Source organism: Phaseolus vulgaris, chromosome 7, assembly GCF_000499845.2.
Source record: "Phaseolus vulgaris cultivar G19833 chromosome 7, P. vulgaris v2.0, whole genome shotgun sequence".
NCBI classification, from domain to species: Eukaryota; Viridiplantae; Streptophyta; class Magnoliopsida; order Fabales; family Fabaceae; genus Phaseolus; species Phaseolus vulgaris.
Genome location: NC_023753.2, coordinates 4591443 through 4606707, shown reverse-complemented (window position 1 = coordinate 4606707; position 15265 = coordinate 4591443). Strand labels below are relative to the sequence as shown.

At 39.1% G+C, this 15265-nt stretch overlaps 1 protein-coding gene and 1 long non-coding RNA gene across 3 annotated transcripts; one reads left to right on the top strand and one right to left on the bottom strand.

The window, feature by feature from the left end:
* Positions 1-1268: 1268 nt before the first annotated feature.
* LOC137828921 (uncharacterized) lies at positions 1269-3070 on the top strand. Its single transcript, XR_011084000.1, has 2 exons — positions 1269-1613; positions 1746-3070. It is a non-coding gene; the product is annotated as an uncharacterized lncRNA (long non-coding RNA).
* A 4689-nt stretch (positions 3071-7759) lies between these two features.
* On the bottom strand, positions 7760-14407 carry LOC137828517 (protein TIME FOR COFFEE). Of its 2 annotated transcripts, none has more exons than XM_068635125.1 (12): positions 13942-14407; positions 13410-13826; positions 13171-13310; positions 12809-13076; positions 12336-12729; positions 12150-12210; positions 11986-12057; positions 11638-11911; positions 11446-11512; positions 11281-11350; positions 10829-11194; positions 7760-10724 (listed from the first exon to the last, which is right to left on the bottom strand). In XM_068635125.1, the coding sequence occupies exons 1-12, from the start codon at positions 14033-14035 to the stop codon at positions 8397-8399; spliced, it is 4551 nt and encodes a 1516-aa protein (XP_068491226.1). In that variant the 5' UTR covers positions 14036-14407; the 3' UTR covers positions 7760-8396. The 2 variants fall into 2 exon arrangements, with proteins under 2 accessions (XP_068491226.1, XP_068491227.1); XM_068635126.1 differs by having other exon boundaries at positions 11281-11347.
* Between the last annotated feature and the right edge of the window lie 858 nt (positions 14408-15265).

Here is a 15265-nt window from a genome sequence, read left to right as displayed (position 1 = left end):
TCTATTAAAAATTGTCACTGAGGTTAATTAAATCCATTACAAACAAATCAAAATTGGTTATTAAACAGAAATTGTTTACTGTTTATAAATAATAACCAAAATAACATTGATCACTACAGATTTTTAAATTTCGATCATTATAACTTAATTAAACAATAATATATGGATTATTTTTTTATTACTGCTATTGTTTATAGCTATATTTATCGTCAAATAAAATTTTCAGTCAACATAAGTTCAGTGTCATGATCGGTAATAACTACCAAGAAATTTAGTTACAATTTTGAACTTTTTCTTTTACTGATTTATGAGCTAACAAAGAGTAAACAAATATAGCAAGTTAAATTTAGATTTAAGAATTTAAAATGAGTAGCAAGTTAAATTCAAAAACTCTTTCACATTAACACACATTTAATGCGGCAGTGAATGAGATTGTGCGCGCGAATTCAGAATAAGAACCGATGTAATATATGACCCAAATTCAGAGTTTCGTCTTTGATCCCCGCGACGAAGAACCTTCTGACAGTCAAATCATCAAATGAAAACGTTCTGAAAGTCGTGTGGATCTGTTTCGATACCGACCAGTTCCGCACCATCTTCCACAATAGCGACCGCCCGCGGTCCTTATTGTTAGCGGCAGAGTTGTTCCCAGTGCGCCGTCACGTCAACCACGACAATTACGATCTTGCTTGACGATTAGGGAGGGGTTGTGACCCATGAGAACAACAACTTTCAACTTAGTCTCGCAGTAGAGGAACTCGTTGAGAAGGCGACGGAACCAGGATATGGAGATGAGTGTCTACGGAAGAGTCCTCAGTAGTGGTGAACAAAAATTTATCACATTGAGGACGCGTAAGATGTGTGTCATGGTGAAGAGGAGTGTTAACAAAAACGTTTTTGTTCTTTAAAATAGCAAATATAGACGTTTCACTCTCCCCTTATTCTTCTTGGATCAGGTAATCCGTTTCTCCTGAATCTTGATTGAATTTTTTTTTCGGTATATCTAATAATATTATATTGTTTAGTTGATGTCACATGTTATTTAAATTATTATTATTTTTTTTTAATTTTTCAACATATTTTTTAAGACAAAACCATAAAAAAATTAAAATTTTATAACAATTCAAATGTAATGATAGATATAATATTCCATCATCTTTTGTAGAAATGGTAAAAGTGTCAATTTTCCATACAAAATTTCCCAATTCAAAAAAGTTATAAATAAATAATAGAAAGTGTTGTGAGGAATAAATAGACACATATAAAAGGTTTTGTTTTTGTTTAAAAAGTGATGAGAATTTTGCAAGTTATGGATATGGATGGAATTTGTGCCTTTCTCCCAAATATAAATACACAGAGGAGAGGTGAAAGAGGTGAAAGGAGATGTTGCATCAAACTGAAATCATGTGTGTGGCTCTCACTCAACCCACCAGGGACCTGGGCAAGAAGTGGTCAGAAAGTAACCAAGTTCTTTTCTTTTTTCTTCTCTGTGGTGTGTATGGTGGTGGAGGGGAACCCCATTTGCTGCTCCTACATCAAACTGCAGATTTTATTTGTACCTTTTCTATTTAATGGTTTCTGTTTTAGTGCTAAAGGGAGAGAGGAAAACGCAGGTAAGGAACTTCAGAGTTACCCTTTTTTGCACTGTAACACAATTTTGTAACTCTTTCTAGAGGGGAAGGGGCAGTTAGATTCATATGGTTCATTTTGGATTTGAAAAAGTGACCATGGGTGTGTTGAATCAGGTTCCAACTGGACCAGTGTTTTGGCAAAGTTTGAAAAACCACTGTCATGGGTTTGGTTTGATCTTCAGAATCCAACCCTCACTCTAAGCGTTAAAAATACCTACCCATTTCAGCCAAGGTCATACGCTCCAGAACAGAAATAAAACGTACGGTGTACAATAAAGGCTTCATCTTTTTCACTTGAAGTGGGTTTTTAAGGCTCAAGTTTTCAACTTTGCATCCAACAAATAATGGGTCATCTGAATTTTAGATATCCCTGGAGCAGCGATTCTCCCCCTCTGCCACTTCTTCTGCCAGTGACTGTTATAAAATCTGTTTTTGGTTTCCCCTTTCTTGAACCCTGCTTCAGCACAAGTTCCCATGGTCAAACCCATTTATTTTAGTTTTAAGGTTTACATATAAACATGGAAAAACAAGAAAAATATATTTTAAAAACCACAATTATAATTTATATTTTAAATATATATTTGTAAAACATGTGTAAAAAAGTAATGAAACAAATATAGTTCAGTGGTGGTTACATACTTATTCCCACCCTGTCTTTGTTGATATTTTTGAATAATATCTATACTAGTATTTTATTTTTTCCAAAGTGGAGACAGACCCACAAATTCAGGTTATTTGTCTTTGTAGAGTAGTGAATTCATTTACTCCATTTCTTTTCAACAGTAGAAGCCAATGGTTTAGATAAGGGAAGGGTCCCCTAAGGTTAGTATTCTGTGTTGACCATTCTTTCTGGGTGCAAGTTGAGTGTACAGAAAGAGAGAGAGAGAAAATAATTTGCTTGAATTGAAGATGATACGTTGAGTATCTACCCTTCATTTCTGGTCAACTAGAATTTAGATATCATTGAATTGAAGGCACTTACCAACACAATTTATGCCACTCTATGAAATCTTGTCAAGAATCTGTTCTCAGATACAATTATAATTATGATTATCATTACTTATTAAAAGCCAATATGGACCACCATTTTCTACCCATTCCCCCTCTCTAATCTTATTAATCCTTTTTCTTTTTCTTTCTCCTATTGTTATTCAATGAACTTCAAAAGTCCAACCCACATTATTAGTTATTGCGACACTTTGTTAAGTAGGCTGATAGAAGTGAGAAATCGAGTGTCACAGAGACACACACATATAATGTAACTGTAGAGCCTGCTTGTTCCACTTTCTCAAGTAATCAAAGGACAAGTATTTATCTAAAACACATGTGAATTGTTCCTCTCTTCTTTCCTTTTCAGACATTGTTGCCAAAGCTTTACCCCATTACCTTGTCCCTTCATTCCATTAAATAAAAAAAATAAACTTTTGAAGTTGCCACAACCAACGCCTAATGGAGACAATGCCTGCAACGTGGACTCACCTATTTGCCTTAAATGCATGGACCTTCCAATTAGGCCTCGCATCTTTATTATTTATGCTGTGGGGTACCCCACATCTTACCATCATCTTTCTTCATCCATTTAATACCTGCAATCTGCTTCTTTTCACACATTATACATTTATTTGCTCTTTAGCTTGAATAAATAGGGAAAAGAGAAATACAACAGTACTCTTCCTTTTCATTGCGATTACTTTTTCTTCACCATACGTCTATTCTTCCCCCTCACTAATGATGCATTCAATGACTCACCATGGATATGTAACAAATGGAGACAAACATCTTACATCACATAAAAGACCTACTCGTACAAGGAAAAATAATTAGGGCATACCCTTTCTACACAATACTATTCCTTTTTACTCCTTTTCAAATCTTTAACTTTTTCTCAAGGCTAATGTGTGTACTTAAATTAATGGATAATTAATGAATATAAAATACTATTGTATCTTAACTAAAATATTTTCGTCAACCAATTCATGGTAGCTAAGCAAAGAAGGAGATTTTTTAATAAAAGGAGAAACTATCAAGAGAAAAGATATATAATTAATGCGTGAAGATATAGTTACCAAAGACAAATTATTTAGGTTTTTAATTTCTAAAGAAAAAGGAAAATGTAAGAGAAAATAAAATGGAGGGAATATTAAGGAAAATGTTGTAGAAAAAAACTCTTTACTTCTGTTTTAATCCTAGATGTGAGTTCCAAAATAAAATGTGATACAGTGAAAATATTTAACTCATCAATCAAAATGGGGGAAGACAAATAGCTTTGCGATGTAATGGAAGTGACTGAGATGATCGAAAAATCATAAGAGGTTCCAAAACCAATATCCTAACCTTGCAGTGTAATGCAAGTCTCTATGCATTGTCTGATCATGTTTTCCCTATTTTAACCCTATCCGATGTTACACGTTACACAATTAATGAACTAGTGAATGGGTGAGTATTTTTTTGTCCTTTTCTTTCCAAGGAAGGTGCCTAATAATGGAGAAAATTAAATATGTGCAAGTTGTTTTGAAAATTCTTCCAGCCTCCTAGTAAGATAGAGATGAGACATAAGGAATACAATCTCAAATAACAATAGATATAAAAATTAAGTTATGTTGAACTTCTAGAAAACCTTATGTTAATACTTTAGACACTACCAGAAAATCATCAAATAGAAACCAATTTTTAGAAACCAAAATAATTAGTTGTAATAATAACTAAATTAGAAACCATTTTAGAAACTAAAACAAAAATTGGTTTCTAAATTAGTTTCTATTATTGTTAAATAGTTTCTAAATTAATATCTAATTAGCAACCAATGTTTTATCTACCAATTATTTAGTTTCTAAATTTAGTCTCTAAAACCTTAGTTGCTAATTAGAGACCAATTTAGAAACTATTTAACAATAATAGAAAATAATAGAAACTAATTTAGAAACCAATTTTTGTTTTAGTTTCCCAAATGGTCTCTAATTTAGTTACTATTGCAACTAATTATTTTAGTCTCTAAAAATTGGTTTCTATTTCATCATTTTCTTGTAGTGAGAGAATGGAATTAATTTTAAAATATAGTAGTAACATAATGATGAATATTAATTAAAAAAAATTATGGATGGTTTTGGATATTTTTATTGAATATTTCTTGTTAATTAATAGGCGACATTAAATAAGTTACATTCCCTATTAATAAGAGATCATACCAACTACCCTTACAATGTCTCCTCAACCTCAAGTCGAGTAGATGAGGTGAAGAGGTTTATCTAGTGAAAAATTAATAAATAAATTACAATGTAAGTTGTGCCTAATTTGTTTAAGGTAATATTTTTTTCATATCATTTTGCTCTAATCTTTATCTTTTTGTCATGAACCCTTATAAGATCATTGTGAATGGACAACTGGTGGAAAGTGTTCATTGACCGAACGGGTCTAGCTCCGCTAGATTTCAATCTTAAGATAAATTAAGGTTGATCATCGATTGAACGAGTCTAGTTTGACTAAATTCTAGTCTTAGAATAAATAAATGTTGACCATCGACTTAATTGGTCTACTTCAGCTAGATTCCAACCTTAGATTAAACTAAGATTGGGCATCGACTGAATAGGTCTAGTTTGACTAGATTTTAACCTTAGAATAAACTGAGGTTGACAATCGACTGAACAGGTCTAACTCGGTTAGATTCCAACCTCAGAATAAGCTAAGATTGATTATTGACTAAACAAGTTTGCCTTGGTTAGATTTTAGCCTTAGAATAAACTAAGGTTGACCATTGACTAAACGGGTCTAGCTCGACTAGATTCCAATCTTAAAATAAACTAAGGTTGACCATCAATTGAACGAGTCTAACTTGGCTAGATTCCAACCTTATCAACTAAGTAAATTGGTTAATATTTGACTATGGAAGCAAAAGAACAATGAACGTCAAACAATTGAATGATCAGAATGAACTACGTGATACCTGAAGGCTGATCTATCAAGGTATTTAATATTTCTCTACACTTGATACTTTTACGCGTCAAATTTCAATATTTTCACATCTTTAAAGAACATAACGTTTTTTTAGTGTTTGTATCTATCAAAATAAATATTTTCGTACGTCCATAGATCTTAGCGCATACTTAATATTTTCATCTTTTAAGTAAAGATATTGTGATACTTTCAAATGATAGAATAAAAATATGGTAATAACTCGAGATAGAGTATAAGTCCAAAACAAATTCTATTAAACTTAACACTTAGAAACTCATAATGTAACTTGCAAAGAAAAATCATATTCTTTTCCTAATGTACTCAGCTTGAGGTTATGAGGTTGTGTATTGCTAATTTGTTTGATCTCTTATTAACAAGGAATATAATTTATCTAAAGTCAGGGTCTATTAATTATTAACAAGAGAAATTCAATAAAATTATCAAAATTATTAGGCAAAAATAAAGGGATGTATTTGAAATCAGTTTAGAAGATTCTAACTTTAAAAATTAAATAATATTAATTAAGATTTAGAGGATAACAAACAACTAACTATGACCTATAAACTATATTTCACTACGAGTTAGGGAATTCAATTTTTTATTTGAAGTCATCTAAACTTTGAACCGAGATAGATAATGTTATGTTAAATGAAACTAGTGTGAAGAAGGATTGAGTTTATGATATGAGTGAGTAGCGAATTGAAATTTAAGAAAAAGATTATGTATGTAAATTAGTGTAGGGGTGAGTTGTTATTATGTGAATAAATTATAGAAAAGAATAATAAAGATGTGTAGAAAAAAGAAAAGGGAAAATAGTTGTGGAAAGAGAGAGGGAGGGAGTTGGGAGATTGATGGGTTTGAAAATGTGAGGAAAGAAAAAGTTGAATTGTAGGTTGAGTTTTATGAATGATGAAAGGGTGAGTTATATATACTGGGTAGGATGGTGAAGTAACATAAATAATGATTAAAAAATAGAAAGGAAAAGAGTTTTTGGAGTGGGGACAGGAAGGTGCGATAAGTCATAGTTGATATTAGGTGTGGTGAGGTTTGAGGCTTATCTTTCAGTGTTCACAAATTGGTAATGGAGGGAGGGGCATGGCATGGGGACTTTTGCCTATTCCATTAATTGATTCCTTTCAGGGGTCCCTCTGAAACGGAAAAGGACACAAAATATTGTCTTTTTCGGTTTATCAAGAGGGAACCAACTGAAGAAGATCTCTATGCTTTATCTTTGGCCCCTCAATAAAGAAACAGATAAGTGAATAAATGAATCACTCAATAAAGCTTTCAATCTCAATTTCCTATAATATTATTATCATTATCTAATATTTACGCACTCCACCTTTTTTTATTATCTTTTTTAAATTAAAACTTCTTTTTCTGCCATTTCAGCACAGGGAAGAAGTAGATCCATTCCCTTTATGGTTAGTGATGGAAATCCACGTCACTCTCACTCTTCATCTACTTCTCCAAGAACAAGTTTGAGAAAATATTAAAATTGGATTAGCTTATAATAAAAATGAATACACGTGTATTAAGTAGAGAGAGAGGAGGAAAGTTTTTGACATTGTGACAGGTGGAATGTGTTAGTGCTTTAAATTTGGTTATAAAGGGCCTAAGCGCTATGATTGTCTAATGGTGGGGACCTCCATGGAGGGCAAAAATGGAAAGCAAAATCCTCTTACTACGTGGAAGGAAAAAGAGCCTACCCTACCATACCAAGTACCACCAACACACACGCTATTTAATTTCATTTTATAATCATAAATCATAAGGAGTGTAGGATAACAATTTCAATATGATAACACCGAGAGAATAGTTACACATCTGCTATAAATCCGTCAGCCACGTGTGCGATAGTGACAGTAAAGACCACATATCTCTGCTAAAAAAGCAGACCAAATTGTCTAACTCGGTGGAACTTTGTGCCTATCTTTACCACATGATCCGGACCACGCCATCCTTGCGCAAAACCAACCAACCAACCAATCATCCCTCTATTTCCCTTTCTCGTTTCTATGTAAAATCCCCATTATCTCTCACAAACCATTTCCTATTATTTCAAATTCCTATTGCTATTGCTGTTGCTATTGCTTTCCACACTCTCTCATTACATACCCACTGCCTTTTTCACTACAACTCTGGGAAACACAAGAGCAATGCCATCATACCAGGAATGAGGGAAATCATATTTTCATCTATAAATTAAAAAAATAAATTGAGGGTTACTGTAATATATGATCAGCCAGCCACTTACATATTCGTTCTTCCCCACATAGACTTTGTCAAAAAGATGTTTGCTGCTCTAGTAGCCCTAAAAGACAAAATAAAAAAAAGAAAAGAAAAGAGAGGAGAAAGAACATGTAGGTAAACTCCATTACATCCCCAAAAGAAGAAAAGGTGCTTCTTTCCCTTCCTTTCCTCCATCTTTTTTTTTTCCACCATATCAACCACATCCTTATAAAAAACCAATCGAATTTTGATTAGACTTCACCATCAACCTTGTCAGATTATAAACACAAGGGCACAAACAAATTACTAAACACAATTCGGGCACATCAATGGTCTGGTCGATTTCCCATCCAAAATTTTGACGAATCCAATTCATTCTATCTTCATTGGCCGTCACCTACTCCAGCTGGCTCTTTTCCACATCTGTTCAAAGCGGCATCAGCATAACACTTCCCCCCACCATCGAGACGACCCCCATCTTTCACTTCAAAATCATATGCCAATTCACATGATTCACTCACTCTAGTTTTCTTCTTTGATCCCCGCAAGCACAGGGGTGCAGCAACCAAAGGATATATCATTCTACTCACCCGCAGGTTGTTTCTGCTCCGCTGGCTTCACTTGAACAGAGGGCACAGAATGAACATGAGCATAAGAAAAGCCAGTAGGAACAAACTGAGGGTGGCTCCCAGAGGGTTGCATTGCAGCAAACTGTGCGGGATGCAAAAGCCCCTGTGTAGGCAAGGCACTGCTGCCTTTCACATTGTTTCCAGCAGGGGAATTGCCGGAAGAACCCGATCGCTGCATCTGCTCAGGGCCACGCCGTGGAAGATAATAACCACTTGGTACAGTGGTGGTGGAAGTGGAGCTGTTGGATTGTGAATGCACGTAAGGATTTGAGAAGAAAAGCTGGGCCTGTGGCAATGCTTGCTTTGACATTTGCTGCTGCTTTTGTTGCTGCTGTGGCAATTGGGATTTACTCCCAGTGCTGGAAGAGGGAGTTAGCTGAGGGACATTGAGTATTGAAGGCACATTCCTGCCACCAACAGGTGATGATTTTCGAGCAGGCACACCAGTGTTCTTGGCTTGCTGGGAGGACAAGGAAGAACTTTGACTTATCTTATTGCTAGCCGTTGAAGCTGAAGTCGTCCTTGGACTACCTGTATTTTTGGACATTGAAGAAGTAGTTGGTGAACCAACCATGACTGGGGGAGATGGGGACTGGGTGGAACTTGCAGGTTGCACTTGTGCTGAGGATGATTTTGGATTTGTTGCAAAAGATATTTGGGTATGAGGTTGCTGGGAACGAGCCTGCTGCTGTGGAATATTCTTGACTGACGAAGCTGGTGTAGTTGAAGCCATGGATGGAGGTGACTGTGAAGTGGTTGTTGCCCTTACATTGTTCTTCCACTGAGTGGAATGACCCACTGCGCTGCCGCTCTGAGGAAACGCCGATACAGCATTAGAAAACTTGGTTGCCATTGAAGATGTAGAAGGGAGGTTATCAGAGTACACATTGCCATTGCTTGTTGATGGGTTCTTGTTGCGGGCGGTAGCTGCAGCGGCAGCTGCAAATTGGTTCTGCTTCTGATGCTGAAGAATTTGCTGCTGATTTCGCTGCATTTGTTGCTGAGTAGTGGCTGCATTAGTGCTGATGGCAGCAGGCATAACTGAAGCAGAAGCCCGGGAAGAAGCAGAACCGAGGTTGAGGTTACGACCAGAGGTATCAATGGCATTGTTGCCACCGGATATTGCCGCTAGTGAAGGATCAGATACGTCTGGCCTTCCGAATGCGATGGATTGCCCCATTGTTGCTGGAATTTTCCCGGGCATTGCTTTTCTCTCTTCGTCCATATTATTAGAAGAATTAACATTTTTCCCTTCCTCAGCAGCATGATAATTTTTCTTCAACTGGGCACTGGCAGCTTGTGCAGCTGCCATTATATGATAATTATGATTACTCTGCATGATTGAATGATTTTGTGCAATAGATGAGAGGTCAAGTCCAGGGGCGCCAGAAACTCCATTGATGGGTGCAAATGACATGGCAAACGCAGGACCTGTTTCACCTCCAGCCTTTGGACCAGGGTGCTGCTGGGATTGCTTCTTCTCACTGTGACCGCCATTGGAACCAGCACCACTTATTGAGGCAGGTGTCATCAAAGCAAAGTTTGGCGTCTGCATAGGCATTGCAAAATTTTGACCATAAATGTTCATGGTAGCACGAGTTAGACGACTGTCAGCAGTGGATGGACTGTCTTCACCGCCCATCTCATACTCAATTTGGCGAGTTGGATGAGAAGTGTGATGATTCGGCCTCTGCGGTGGTTGCTGTTGCAACTGTAGTGGCTGTGATGGTGGGTTTTTGGAGACAGGAAAGCCTTGCAAGCTTCCAACCCCATTGGATCCAGCAGTATTATTATTAGGCTTCTGTTGTTGATTCTGAGCATGCTGCTTCTGAGAAGAGGAGGATCCACTAGACATACTGGTATTTTGATGGACCTGTTGGTTCTGCTGTGACTGAGCAGGAATTTGCTGCTGCTGAATCTGTGAAGGATGTATCATTTGAGAAGAATAGAATGAGCCGTTGAAGAATGGAAAGGCCTGGGCATGGGGAGTCCCACGGTACCCAGGTGGACCACCAACATGTGCTGGAATAGGAAATGAGTAAGCATTATTCTGCAAAATCGCCAAGTACGGAGCTTCATTGCTAGGCATATTTGGATAGCTGAAACTCATTGTTGGAGCAGCCGCAGCACCTGTGCTAGAAGCATTAGGAGGGGCTGAATTCGACACACTGGATGGTGTTCCATTGCTTGAAACTGGCAATGACTTCACAGATCCAGGCCGAACAGATGCAGCAGCAGCCGCTTGCTGCTGATTCAGTGGGAATATGAAAGCAGGGCCATGCTGCAATTTGTGACAAAGCACAAATAATTTAAAAAAAAAAATACAAGACAGAAGGGGGTAGACAAAAGCATTTACAGATTTAGACAAAGAGAGATACACCATACCAAGATATTGCTAGGTGCTCCTGGGGGTAGAGCTTGCTGAAGTAAAATTTGCTTTCTAGATGAATTATCCACACTGGCAGGTTGAGCGGCTTTATCCTTCCCCAAATGTCCTGAAAACACGGAAATACCGTGCCCTTTGTCCTGAGAAGAGTTAGCAGCCCTGACGGGAGCATTGCCGTGCAAGTCTGTGGAGGGTACAACATTAAGATTGCTAGGCTTGGCACCATACAGTGATGCAGAACCTGCTGCTGCTGGCCAGAATGGATTCATCCTCGCAATTTGCTGGTGATACAATATATTCCGAGCAATGTAGCAGTGGGTTGCACACCTTTTTGGCCGAGGCTGATTAAAAAGAAGATGGGGAGGCTACAAATTTAAGAGAAAAATTATTTAGAGCTCAATTCACATTGTTTGAAAATCAAAAGTTTGAGAGGAAACAGAAAAGCACGTACTGGTATAGCTGCAGATGTCACGGTAGTCCCATCCATGGATACAACTCCTTGCAGAGGGGTCATATATCTGCTAATAATGAGATGAGAAGAGGATCACATCAAATTTCCACAGTAGTACAAATATCTGAAACAACAGTGAACACAATAATTGATCTCTCGTCGTACCCCATGGGAGGAAGCCCGCCAGGCCAGCTGGGAACAGACAATGGTAGAGGCAAAGAATTGGATTGAACTGGAAAGAAGGTGAAGAAGAAGAGAGAAACCAAGTAAGGCACCGAGATAAAGAAAAAGGAGAAAGAGGGAAGTGAAGAAAGACAGAAGAAGAACAAGCATTGTTAGCTTCAAAATTGAAAGTACCATTTTTCTCTGAATTTGTTTGCTGCTGCCTCTGAACGTTCTGATGTTGCTGCTTCTTGTTAACCATGCTACCGACATTGCCAATAGGATCCACCCTATCAGCTTTCTCCAAATCAAGCTGCAAGTCAATTCCTCTTTCTTTCTGCACAATACCCGCTCTCTGCGAATCAGTTTCTTCTCCCTTTGCTTTCACTTTTTCCATTTCAATAACCATTGCTTCTTCCTTGTTCATTCTCAGTGCTTTCTCGTCCTCCTTCACCATAGGCTTCGCTTCCTGAACAAACCCAAACTCCTTAAGTACTGATTCTTATACGAAAAGATTCCATTGCTAATACATGGCCCACTTACCTTTTCTGCGTCAACCACCAAATTATTCTCCACATTCCTTTCCGGAGAAGACCTCAATGGAGGAGGTGGTGCCTGAAAATAAAAAATATCCTACTGATGAAAATCCATTATTTAAAAAAAAGCACGGAATATCGGAGACAGATTAGGAAGAAAACGATAAGCACCATCAGATCTATCTGGAACTTCTCCTCCCACTGATTTTCATTCTCGGATATAGATGGATTCCTGAAGAACCAAAAAATCAATAAAGAAAGATCAGGATTCACATTCAGCGCGAACTCAACACAAAAAGGATGAATGATTAAAGAAAAAACGAAAAAGAAAGAGTAATAAAAGTCGATGCTGCTCACGCTTTAGTCGCTTTCACATCTTCCCGGTCATCATCTGCTACTTGTCGCATAGGAGATTCCTTCTTTGGCGACTGAGGAGGTACCACCACCTCACTCAACCCCACATCTTTCTGCTTCTCCGCTTCCTCAGACACCTGCTTAGACTCCGACGACGCGTTGCTGTCTTGCTTCACCGGCTCCAGCGAAGCCTGAACCGTTTGAGAATTCACCAGATTGATCGCCTCGGTAGCCGACCCAACGTTGTTCTTATCCAAATTAGAAGAAAAGGTTTCGATCTTTGAAGGCTGATCGCTCTCAGCCTTCGTCGTTGACGAAATGGGACTGCTCCGGACGCTCAAGCTCGAAGGATTCTCATCCTCGTGCTTCACCGGTCGCGGCCGTTTCCTCTTCGGAGCTGCAAAGTTAAACCCAAAAGAATAGTCAATAAGAAACCAAAAAACAAAAAAACAAAAATTGCCGAGAGAAAATCGCACCAACAGCAGAGATGGGTGTGGCGGAAGAGCTTGAATTTTGGGGGTTGGAGATCGGTGACTTTGCATCGGTGGAAGATTTATTGGGTTCTCGGGAATCAAACTTGGTGGAATCATTGGCGATGATTTCTTGTTTCGACGGTCCCTGAGGTTGTCTCATCATGCCGTACAACACTTCCGCGATCTCTATTTCGATCTCTTCCTGCGCCGAAGAAGATGGCTTCGACGTCGTCGTTTTGGGTGGTCGAAACTTGGCTCCTCCATTCTGCTTCTACACCCATCAAAACAACACTGTTAGCACACTTACATCAATACCAACACACCACACCACAGTGAGACTCTCACACCCGGATTCCGAAACTCACTATCTTCTTTCTAGCCGAAGCGTTAGAAGACGAAGGCGAGGCCGCCCTCACCGGGGAGGTCGACGGCTGTCGGTGATTTTGCTCCGCCAAGATTCCGCTGCCGCTCGAAGCCCAGCATTCGTGCGACCTCTTCGTAGACGCTGCGAACAGAAACAGAAAAAATAAGAAGAAAGGTGAGCGCATCGACACGCGGCGAATTCAGTGAGCGTTTCTGAATTGGATGGTTTTGCGGTTTTTACCGGAGCGTGCTTTCCTGGGGACGGAGACTCCGATCATCTCATCGGCGGCCTTCCACGTCGACGGCGGCGTTGGTCTAAAAACTTTCGCCGGAGGGAAGCTCTTCCGATGGTGGTTGGAGAGCGAGGAGGGGTTGAGCGGAAGCATTCTGACTGAGGCGCTACCACTGCCGCCGCCGCCATCCTCGTCGTCATCGTCATCTTCATCGTTGATACTCTCTTCCGAAGTGTCTTCGACGCCATCTTCTCTGCTGCTATGCATCAACCTATCCCCTCTCCTCTTCTTGCTCCGACCCAATCGATCTCTTTCCCTCTCCCTCTCCCTCTCCCTCTCCCTCTCGCGATCTCGATCCTTTTTCCCAGTCCCTCCTCGATCTCGCAACCTCGATGGCTCTTGCAGCTCCATCGTTCCATCTTCCTCTGCACAAAACAAAAATACAAAAGAAAAAAGAACAGCCACACATCGTGAGAATCAAGGAAGAGGGAGAGAGCGAAGGGTAGGGTGGTTATTGAGATCTGAGAGAGAATTACGAACCTGGTGAGTCTCTGAGACTGTTAGTTCTGTGCCTTCTTCTGGTTAAACCATTAGCGGCCATAGTGTTTCTTCTTGCTTCTCTAATCCTGTCCATTCCACAACAAAAATCCTCTCTTTCCGCCGAATCAGCTACACCCTCTCATCAACAACCATAATCACCTGCACCCCAAATTCGCAGGCACGGAGAGAGAAATTTTGATATTTGATATTTTCAACCCCTCAAATTTGATTCTCTCCACAAAAGATCGTCTTTTCCTGTTATCAAAAATTATCAGAGAGATCTTAGGGGGGACTGCTACGCTATGCTATGCTTTGCTTATCTCTTTGTTACCCCTTCTTCTCTTCCTCTAGCTGCTGCTGCTGCACCACTCTTCGCTCCTCTATCTCTCCTCCCCTTTTTGTGCTCCAATCTCATCTCTTTCCGCTATTTCACTCTCTGCCAAACCCACTCCAAAGACTCCTGGACGGTCACGATTCTCCACCGCGTCACCTGTTACAATCCCCACCCTTCTTTACTCCACCAATCCAACGGACACCCTTTCCTCATGACATCATGGCACCACCTCAACCGTCCATCTCACCACTCATGCATTACACCTTTTAACCTTTTCAGCGCATCACCTCCATCTGTCCACTTCTCTCTCTAACTTTCCAATCTTTACTCTCTGCCAATTTGGTATGATATCATTTTGTTTAATTATTCAATTAATGCAACAAATTAATGTCTTATACTTTGAATTTTATTTCGCTGTTACGTTACAAGGGAAATTATTTTTTTAGAAAAAAATAAAATAAAACCTCCAGCGGTCACCTGATATAACCGGTTGCCAGGACTTTGGTAAAAGCAAACATGAAACACCACCATCACAAGGAATCTAGGTGACCGCAGAAAATATCGTTGCCACCAGTCAAATTCTTTAATTTGATTCCATTTTTACCCTTTCCCGTTTTTCTCATTTTTTAATCGATTAGACATATTTTATATTTATCATTTCAGAATAGACTACACTAGAGGGCCCACCTTGAAATAAATAAAAAACCAAAAAAACATTTCTGTTCTACGGACCAGATCCTGGTGTTATCAGTAACACATGCTTTTTCATCGTTGGATGGGTCCGACGTGGCACTGGGTATTCATTGAAAAAACAAGCAGATTCCAACGAACGAGCGAGTCCGACATGGCACCTAAACCAAGAGGTTCGGGCATGTCAATCGTCAAACCCCAATCTCCACCGTCGAAGCTTTGTGATTGGACGGTTCAGATGAGCGCCGAAGCGAGAGTAACTCAGAGTCACGGTCACGGAACTTCCAAGGAGTGTGGGCC

Bases quoted from the DNA above. Each gene is read 5' to 3' on its own strand.
- LOC137828517 (XM_068635125.1), bottom strand. From the start codon at position 14,035: ATGGACAGGATTAGAGAAGCAAGAAGAAACACTATGGCCGCTAATGGT. The intron at 12,058-12,149 runs GTGCTTATCGTT...TTTTATTTTCAG, and splicing joins AGTTCCAGATAGATCTGATG to GCACCACCTCCTCCATTGAG. The intron at 11,513-11,637 runs GTACTTTCAATT...CCTTCTTTCCAG, and splicing joins AACAAATTCAGAGAAAAATG to TTCAATCCAATTCTTTGCCT.